Raw genomic sequence first — 10,511 nt, 5'->3', positions numbered from 1 at the left:
TACAATAAGGAATTTCCTCATGCTCTATCTACACATCATATTGCTTAAAAGAAGAGTAGATTTGGAGGGCAGTGGCATGATGAAGGGCTTTGGGGCTCTCTACATTTAGATTTGTGCAAATTAAAACAGGGTTTGAAGTACCACTGAATTGTGTCAGGAGTGCATGGCTGGGAAAAGGAAAGGACCCATATTACTGAGGTATTTACAGATACTGGCTAAGGAGCACGACGTGGGCAGACACAGAAAGGCTGCTGCTTCCCTTACTTCTTGACCGCCAGCATGGCGTCGACTTCCTCCTCCACCTGCAGGGTGTGCCACTGGGCGATGGGGCGCCGGGGGTTGGCCAGCATGTCTGACCAGTGTCGCAGCTCCGCCCCGGTGCTGTTGTAGCCCACGAACACTTTGCCGATGGCGTCGTTCTTGCCGATCTTGTCATAGTCCAAAACAGTTACCACCACTTGCACTTTCTGAGAGAGGACACAAAGTACACATTAATCATCCAGCGCTAGAGATGCAGTCCTACCACCAAGCTTCCTTCAGATCCAAGCAGTTGGGAGATAAGAAGAACCAATCTGCAAGTACCAGGACAAGGCTGAAAAGGACTCGGAACGTAACACAAGTCCAATCCCTCTTGTCATTATTACATCATCATCATCTCCAGTATCTTCAAAATACTTAATAAATGTTAGTTTAGGCACAGTTCTAAGACTTTCATGTGAACTGCTTAGTTACATTAGATCCTGTTAACTGCTGTCATACAGATAAGGTGCCAAAGCTCAGAGGAGTTAAATCACCTGCCTGAAATCACGTAAGAAGTGAGTGGTTTGGTTTCCGGAGTTCATGTTGTAAAATGCCATGCCACGCTGCCCATGTCAACTTGTGTTCACTGTTAAATCCATTTGTTTCCATTGTTTTATCAAGCAAAATTTCTGACATTAGTACTCAGATCATTTTTGGGGGGGGTGGTGGTACAGTTTTCAAAGCAATCATATACTTCACTCCTATTTCAGGTGGGAAGAGCCAGCATAGTTTTATTTAAAACTACTGTAGAATTTCAGCTAATCAATAATTATTGTGAATATAAAATGTGACAATAGAGTGAAAGTCTTCAGTAAGTAGTAATTAACTAAAGATATTTTTTCTCATTCATAAATTCTCTCAATAAAAACGAAGTAACTGTGTATCCAGCATTGACATCAAATGGAAATAACCCTTTAGGCTGACAAGATTTACTCCATTGATTCCATTAGGTTGTGAGGGTTTATTTTATTTTTTCCAAGCTTTAAACTTACTATTTTGTACTGGGGCATAGCCGATTAATGATGCTGTGATAGTTTCAGGTGAACAGCAAAGGAACTCAGCCATACATACACGTGTATCCATTCTCCTCTAAACCCCCTCCAATCCACGCTGTCACGTAACATTGAGCAGAGTTCCATGTGCTGTACAGTGGGATAACCTTGTTGGTTATCCATTTTGAATATGGCTGTATATTCATGACCTTCCCAAAGTCCCTACTTATCCCTTCCCCCTGGAAACCCTAAGTTTGTTTTCTGTTTCTTTCTGTTTGGCAAGTTTGTCTGTATCATTTCTTTTTAGATTCCACATAGAAGGGATGTCGTATGAGATTTCTCCTTTTCAGCATGACACTCTCTAGGTCCCTCCATATTATTGCAAATGGCATTATTTCCTTCTTTTTCAATGGCATTATTTCCTTCTTTTTAATGGCTGAGAAATATTATGATGGCATATTTAATGCCTTTTTGAACTGGTGAAAGAAAATCTGTACCAGTTTGACATGAAAGAAACACTTTCTAAAAGTACATTTTAGTTCTTTCTAAGTAACTGATTTGCTTAGTCAAAGTAGGCAATGGTTCCAATCTAGAAACCAAGGGAAAAGATAAAGGACAAATTTAGAGAAAAGTGGAATTTATAACATTTGGTGGCCAGAGTCAGAAGAAGCAGAAAATGTAATGATGGAAGCCAGGGCCAGATGAAGGTCCTGCCCAGCTGTGGCCCTTTACTGCTCTGTTGTCTGAGAATTGCATTCTATACGAACTTCCTGAGAGAGGTGCCCACACAAAGCTTCCGATTAGGGAAGAAGATCACTTCTGAAAGTGGAATTAAGAATGTAGAATGCACCACACAGGCAGTAAAGGAAGCAAATTTCTCTTTTGTGCAGCCATGGATTGATTCCATCATCCAGAGAATGACCTATTTACTGGAGGGCGTTTGGGACCAAGAACAGCATCGTGGTGGTTCTGAGCACTTTTCCCGGGTGAATTTATCTGGATGCCATCTTATTGCAGGAAATTGGGGCAGAGACTAGGGGCTCCATGGACAAAAGGAGCAAGGGTTGTGGAGGCTGGAGTGAGCTTTGGTTGTCTCACCGAGGAGCGCATTGACCAGTAGCAACCAGGACGAAGTATCCTTATAAGGGACTTGGGTTGATTTTTCCAGCTCTGTAGGTAGGATATACATTTTTGGGGATTGGCGGGGTGGTTTGCTACATTTTCATGTGATTTGGGGAATCAGTATATTTTGCTGCTTTCATGTTTCATGTGGATAGAGGCAGAAAGACACTCTTATAACCTCAGGATAAATGAAACCTAAGTCCCTATCACAGCATGTTAAATGCTCAATTATTTTCTCTTGGGAAATGCAAAGCTTAGGTAAGCAGCCTCTTGGGGGGAAAAAGAGAAAAAAGAGCAAATTGACTCAAAAAACAGAGAAGACAGGATACAGTCAAAGGCGTGCTCATTATTTTCATGCCTCATGGACTCTGTATCAGGCTCTCTCTGTTCTGATAAAATGTTATTTTCTCTGAAAGGCTGCCCAGAAACCCAGCACACATCTTGTTTCTAATGTGCTTCATTTTTCAATACGTTTGCATTTGCTGAAATTTATAGTTGAAATGGGACTTGTATTTTTTCTTTTAATGTATAGAATTATAGCTCAAAGGAACAGATTTACAATAGGACTTTTTATTTCAATGTGCTGCCTTAAATAGTTTTGTGGAATTAAAGCACACAATGCCAGGAGGTGTTAATTTCCATAGGACTAATGTCTCTGAACTAAAAAAAAAAAAAGAGTTCATCCAGTAAATACTGCAAAATAAATTGTCAGAGAAATTTTGGATGTCTTAATTTGCCAGTGGGTCCAAAAAAGTGAGCTCACTGGTTCAGGTTAGTAAACAAGTGATTAGGGACAGGGAATCTTCTGCAATGTCATTTACTTGTAGGACAGCTATGGAAAGTAAATAAGTGTGTACAATCTGCTGACGTGGAAATATATATAAGAAAGGTTATATAAAAACTGTGAACTGATGTGAGGATGGTGGGATTATTGGCAGTTAAAAAACTGGCCTATATTATACAGTAGCTGCTAGCCACAGGTGCTTCGTTAGGCGCTTCAGTCATGTCCAACTCTGCGACCCTACAGACCATGGCCCGCCAGGCTCCTCTGTCCATGGGTTTCTCCAGGCAAGAATAGTGGAGTAGGTTGCTGTTTCCTCCCCTGCAGATAGCTGTTTAAATTTAAATAAATTAAAATCAAAGTCCCCTGTTACACTAGTGGCTAAGGTGCTCATGGCCAGCCTACGGCTGGTGGCTACCGTACTGGACAGCACCGATATTCCCATCCTTACTGAGTTCTGTTGGACCATGCTGATTTACATAGTGCTTTAACCTTACTGTTAGATCCATTTTCTAATGCTAATTTGATATAAAGATAGTATTGTGAATAATAATGATGGGAACCATTTCCTGAGTGTTATGTGATTAACACTTAAACACTTAACTGAGTGTTAAGTATGTGCTTAACACTGTTCCAAATGCTTTTGCATGCATAATCTCACTTTGACGTGGATTCTGTTATTATTCCTGTTTTACATATGAGCCTCAGTTTCCTTTTTTCTTGTTTAATTATTTCTTTATTGACTATGCTGAGTCCTTGCTGCTGCGTGCTGGCTTTCGCTAGTTCTGGAAAGTGGGGGCTCCTCTCTAGTTGTGGTGCAAGGGCTTCTTATTGCAGTGGCTTCGGTTGTCACGAAGAATGGACTCAAGAGTGTGGCTTCAGTAGCTGCAGCTCACGAGCTTAGTTGCCCTGCGGCATGTAGAATCATCCTGCACCAGGGATCGAACCTGTGTCCCCTGCATTGGCAGTTGGATTCTTAACCACTGGACCACCAGGGAAGTCCCCAGTTTCCTTATATGTATATAAAACTGAGGTAATAATGGTGCCTCTTTCACAGCATAAGGATTAAATGAGCTTATGCAGGTAAAGTGCATAAGTATGTACCTTGGGCCTATGTACAAAATAAGTATACAATAATTGTAGCTATTATATTAACTTTCTTCATGGAATAAAAGTGATTCATTCTTATAGTACTGTATTTTAAGAATGGATTAAAAGTAAAAATATGCAACTGAAGACTATTTGCTGACTTTTGTGATTCTGAACCTGTAGAATGTTTCATGCTGTAGTTTTTAATGCTCACCCTTCATCTTTCCTTCAAGTCATGAGCAAATTTCCATGGGACTGAAAAGATAGATCCACATCAAATATTTTATAAAGTTTAGAAATAGTGTTGCTTTAACCAATTTGACTCTCTGCTACCCATTAAAGGTTAGTAAAAATAGCCTATAATTAGTGGATGTGAACTTTGGATCCAATAGCCTAACTATGGACTATGAGGTAAGAAAACCTAAACATATTTAAGAATGGGGCTTCCCTTGTAGCTCACTCAGTAAAGAGTCTGCCTGCAGTACAGGAGACCAGGGTTCGATCCCTGGGTTGGGAAGATCCCCTGGAGAAGGAAATGGCAACCCACTCCAGTATCCTTGCCAGGAAAATCTCATGGACAGAGGAGCCTGGTGGGCTACAGTCCATGCGGTCGCAAAGAGTCGGGCACGACTGAGTGACTAACACACACAAGTAATAAGTGAAAGTGAAAGTTGCTCAGTTGTGTCCAACTCTTTGTGACCCCATGGACTATGCAGTCCATGGAATTCTCAAAATCAGGATACTGGAGTGGGTAGCCTTTGCCTTCTGCAGGGGATGGATCTTCCCAACCCAGGGATTGAACCCAGGTCTCCCGCATTGCAGGCAGGTTCTTTACCAGCTTAGCCACAAGGGAAGCCCTAAGTAGTAAGATCACATGCTATCTTTGTGGCTACATGTAGATCCTATTCTGAACTTATTAACTTCAGGGTCTTTTAATAGAATACTTTCAATCATAATAAATATTATCTAGCAAATTAAGGTACCATCTTTACAAAAATAACCATCGATTCCAACTCAGAAACAGGAAACTGAATTTAGACAATTAAAAATACAACTTGGCCTAATTTTTCTACTGGTAGATGATTAATTATGCTGAATATCTAGCATCAACCAATATGTTTCTTTTCTCACTTTTTAAATTTTTTTTGCTACAAAGAGGTGATAATGAGAAATACTGTGGCTTGAGAGTCAAAAGTTAAAACTCATTTTTTCTTGACCTTTTAACCTTTGTGGATGTACTTTTTGAATTAGCAGAGTTGTTCTGTTGATGTTCTTTTTTCTACTTTATTTCTGCTCACCAGAATGCCTGCTGCTTTTGCTGATGAAGCAGCGTGTCCTGTGCTGTATATTTTATCATTTCCCTCTTCATGTAGCTTGAGCATCAGATGTGCGTGGAATAAGGACGGCAGTTCGAGTGGAGACATGTGCACCGAGAGTTCACAAGGTCTGTGTGTTTAATTTATGTGGTCTGAAGAAATGAAATTGAATGGGAAGACAAAATATGTTTTACGTTACCTGGATCTGCTCAAAGGGTACTTCAAAGCTGAATGACTCATTGTAGTAGGGGTTAAGTGTATTCTTTTTAATTGTTGTCTTTTTCTTCTTCAGCCTCTTGCCATTCTGCATCAGATGAATCTTCACATAAGGATCTGAAAAATAGAAACAAAATTTTTAGGAGGTCAGAGACACATATTTTAGATTATAATCGAGTTTGTAAAAGTAAGTATTTCATATAGGAAAGTAATTGTGTAGCATATTTTTAAAAATTTCAAGTGTTTCTTATTGAAAGATTTTAAGTAACCTATGGGCCATGTCTTTTTGGTCATGATACCTAAATGTTTATAGTTGGATTTAGGAGATGAGAGCACTGGTGTGCTGGCAAACCTCCTTTTTGGGGAAAAAAGTCTTGATGTTGCATTTGCTAATGTCCGTGGTATAAATATTCTCAGCATGGCCAATTTCAAGCTAACTGTTTAACAACTGGCTTAGTAAATTCCTGAAAATTTAGCTGTTGGCTCTTGTAAGCTGGCAAGAAACTGGCTGCAGTATACTACTGCATGGAATAACACTCTTGACAGAGAGGACAAAGGAGCCGTTTTGTTCTTTCACTTATTCATTTGCTAAAACAATAATAGGCCCTAGGGATATAGCTGTAAACAGACCAGGCTATCCCTGTTTTCAGCATAGAACTTCAGACTTGTGGGAGAAATAGGCAATGAACTTGAAATACATATGAAACTATAACTTGAGAATGTGGAAGAAAAGAGCAGATGGATGTATGATAGAGACTCCCGGGTGGTATGGTGAGTGTAAAGGAGGAATGGAGTCATACAGGTAGCTCTCTTAGGTAAGACCTTTCTGCAGAGGGACAGTGAAAGTGAGGTGTGAATACTGAAGGGTGAGAAGAGGCTGTGTGTCTGAGTGTGTATGTGTGTATATGTGAGAGAGAGAGCCAGGATCTGTGCCAGAACATTCTAGGTAGAAAAGAGCTTCAAGGGTTCAAGGAAAAGCGAATAAGCTGGTAGCACCCCAAAAAGTAATGCGAAAAGGAGCAGGGGAAAGATTCCCTTAGCAGTTTTCCAGGTCTCATTGCTAAGTAAGACGATGGAGGGATAAGATGGTTCTCATTACTAACAGATGAATGAACTTCCTACAGGTTATTAAGAACCAACGCCTAAGTTTGGTAGTAAAATCTACTGTTTCCTGAAACATTTTTCCATCTGATAGGCAATGCGTGTTCATTATAGAAAAATATCAGGGGGCAATGATAAACAAAAAGAGGAAGAAATTTTAAATCATCTGTGGTTTTACTCCCCTGCCATGCCTTCAAAAATTTCTTTCCTTTCTTTCAGAACATGGAGAGTTATAGCAAACTTTACAGATAATCTTGTCTAATGCCCACGTACTTTTAAAAAGTACAGTTGCAGACCAGAAAAGGTGGTTTTTATACCCCTCTTCCAATCCTCCAATAGAACATAACTTCTGAAGGACAGAAAATTTGTCTGCCATATTCACTAATTGAATTTACTAAACAGTACCCAGAAGTATTCAATTTTTGTTGAATAAATAAGTGGAACTTATTTAGGGCCTAGTAATCTGGGTCTCCTTACCTTCACTTCTCTGTCTTCTTCCCATTGCCCCAAAGCCCAGATTACTTGAATATGTGTAGTCTGCATTTTTTGTTTTTAATAATACATCCAGTCAAGGGGCTTGCAATTAAGATTTTAATCAAAATGAAGAATATCTTTAAAAGCCAGACCAAGAAATGAGAAACAAAGTGTGTCAACTAAATAGTTGGTCAGTTAAAAAAGTACACTGTGAATACTTGCAGTTGAAGAAGAAAATGAGAAAAGCCTGCTGCTCTCAGGCAATGCTGATTTTTGGTACAGAGACCTGGCTTGCCTACCAAGTTCCCCATCTTCTCCATCACAGCCCCTTACATTGTATAAAGATGGTCAAGTCTCCAGTTGCGCCTTGGCACTGACAAAATAGTGAAGTAATAAACACTCCCAAATCAGCATTTATGGCTCCTATGTTCACGCGTGGAAACTTCATCAACCTAAGGCACAGGGTTTTACAAGACAAGCATGGTGGCTGTACGTTTATTCCTTTAACACAGTAAATGACAGGAAAATTCCTTTTGCATCTGCCATTTGAGCAAGCAAATTAAGAACCAAGATCCTTTCAGAGTTCAACATGATCTGTGATGTGACCAATGCCTGCAGGAGAACACGGTGACTCAGGAAAACTGGTTAGCTAGGTTCTCACTGACTGAGGGGGCCAGGTGTGAGCTAAGAACCAAGTAATAGGAAGGAGTCAGTCATCGGAAGGTGTGGGGACAGCTTGAACCAGCCAGACGGAGCCGTACATGCAGAGCCCTAAGGCTCGTCTTTTCTCCTGTTTGTGAATAAAGAAGGCAAGGGGGAGAGAGGGGGTGGTGAGGTCAGGGAAGTAACACTGTCAAAAGCAGAATCTGCCAGTTCCCACCCCAGTTCAGAGGTACTCTATAATTTCATGACCCCTACAGAGGGCTGGAACAGGAGCAGGTTTGGGGCAGTGTGTATGGGCAGAGGGAGGCTTTGCCTTCGCAGATTCATCCTGATACAGGCACCAAAACCACTTAATTTGTAGGCAAAATTCCCAGCTTAATCATAACCAAGACTGGCAGTAATTCAAATGTCTTTTTCTCTTTTTTTCTTCCCAGATTTATTGAGATGTAGTTGACACATAACATTGTGTAAGTTTAAGGTGTACAATGTGATGACTTGACATACATGAGAAGTGCTTACCACAATAAGGTTAGTTAACACAACTGTCAGTTCACATAATTACGACTTTTTTTGTGGTAAGAACATTTAAGCTCTACTATCTTAGCAACTTTCAAGTATAGAACATAACATTGTCACCATGCTGTCCATTGGATCCCCAAAATTTATCTTATAATTAGAAGTTTGTACCCCTTGATCAACAAGTCCTCAATTCCCTTGCTCCTCAGTCCCTGGCAATCACTAGTCTACTTTCTGCTTCTAGGAGTCTTTCTTTTTAAAAAAATAGATTCCACATCCACATAATTGGGAGGTAATGCAGCACTTGTCTTTCTCTATCTGACTTATTTCTCTCAGCATAATGCCCTTGAAGTCCACCCACGTTGTCTTTTTTTCTATGTGTGGCTGAATAATATTCTCTTGTATATATCACACTTTCATTATCCATTTGTCAGTTGACAAACACAGAGGATGCTTCCATGTCTTGGAAACTGTGAGTAATGCTGCAGCAGACATGGGACTGCAGACATCTTTTTGAGATAGTGATTTCCTTTACTTCAGTTGCATACCCAGGAGTGGGATGGCTGCATCATACGGTATCTCTAGTTTTAATTTATCTTGAGGAAACTCCATACTGTTTTCCATAGTGGCTGCACCAACTTAATGCTCCCACCAACAGTGCCTGAGGGTCCCCTTTTCGTCACATCTTGAGCGCTTGTACTCTCTTGTCTTGCTGACGGCAGCTATTCTAGTAGGTGTGAGGAGATATCTCACTATGGCTTTGATTTTTATTTCCCTGATTATTAGTGATGATTAGCATCTTTTCCTGGATCTGTTGGTAATTTGTGTATCTTCTCTGAAAAAATATCATTCATAACCTCTGCCCATTTTTTGTTGGATTTTAAAAATTTTACTTTTCTTTGTTGCTATTGAGATGTGTGCGTTTCTTATATATTTTGGATGTTAGCCCCTTATCTGTCGTATGTTTTGCAAATATTTCATCCCACTCCATAGGTTGTCAGAAGTCCTCTTTGTCAACGTCTGTGCCTGGATAAATCTTGACTGTCTAAGCCCAGCAGGTTATGTACCCACGGTGGTCACATTTGAGCATCTTCTTTGTCCAGCCATCCAAAGTCTTACATTAATTCTCCATTTTCTCTACTCTTCTCCATTTCCATCCACTCTTTGACTGGCTTGATTTCATAAGTGTCCTCTGGTTGAAGTCTTGCCGTGAATTCTGGTCTCTTTGGAGATGGCCCTAATGTCTTGATTAGTTCACTAGCAACTTCTTTGGGAACCTAGACCTTGCTCCTGTCTCCCTAAGTATGGCTGAGACTTCTTAATGGAAATATACCCACCTAACTATGAGACATACCCATGCTTTAAGGACACACACATTTTTTATAGTAAGGATCACCTCTTCTGTAAAGTAGAACTCTGTATACTTAAATTTGCTCGGTTTTAGGGACTGGTCCACAAAGCAAATTCTTGTCAATTTAGTTTCTTCATGACTTAGAAATCCTGGTCATTGCATGACAAGACATAATTTTATGGAAATGATAAAATAGGCAATAATGAGACTCCCTAACATTGCCATTGCTCTTGAGTTACAACTACTAGACACCATGCATGGCATCCAAATATCCATTAGGTTTTTGTAAACCTGTAAATACCACAGGGGAATAGGCAAGCTACAAAGTTGGGCTGCTGTCCTCAGGAACTCCATATCTCTATGACTACACTGCTTATATTCTGTTTCCAGAACAAGTGCTCATGGAACCCTTTATGATCTAAATACTGACACCCCTCCTTCAACACCAGTTAGATAATCCCTATTGCTATTGAAACAGGTGCAAGACTTGGGACAGTTGGCTTTTTATTTGTTTAATTTATCCTAAAAAGGGGGTGGGATCTTTTTTTTCTAACTGTGGTAGAAATGAAGAGCTCTTTTCTGATATCTAT

General features: G+C 40.1%; 1 protein-coding gene across 2 annotated transcripts in view; it reads right to left on the bottom strand.

Annotated features, from left to right (window-relative positions):
• Positions 1 to 260: 260 nt before the first annotated feature.
• The window catches only part of SYT1 (synaptotagmin 1), a 234,131-nt gene continuing 223,880 nt past the window's right edge, over positions 261 to 10,511 (bottom strand). For both annotated transcript variants that reach the window (XM_055395938.1, XM_088836818.1), the window contains exons 7-8: positions 5,800 to 5,933; positions 261 to 467 (exon numbers count right to left, since the gene is read on the bottom strand). In XM_055395938.1, the coding sequence (XP_055251913.1) occupies positions 261 to 467; positions 5,800 to 5,933 (341 nt within the window). The remainder of the gene's footprint in view (positions 468 to 5,799; positions 5,934 to 10,511) is intronic.

Source organism: Moschus berezovskii, chromosome 6 (genome assembly GCF_049115385.1).
Source record: "Moschus berezovskii isolate FMDL1 chromosome 6, NW_MosBer_1.0, whole genome shotgun sequence".
Taxonomy (NCBI): domain Eukaryota; kingdom Metazoa; phylum Chordata; class Mammalia; order Artiodactyla; family Moschidae; genus Moschus; species Moschus berezovskii.
Note: the sequence above shows the minus strand (reverse complement) of the source record. Positions and strands in the feature narration are given on the sequence as shown.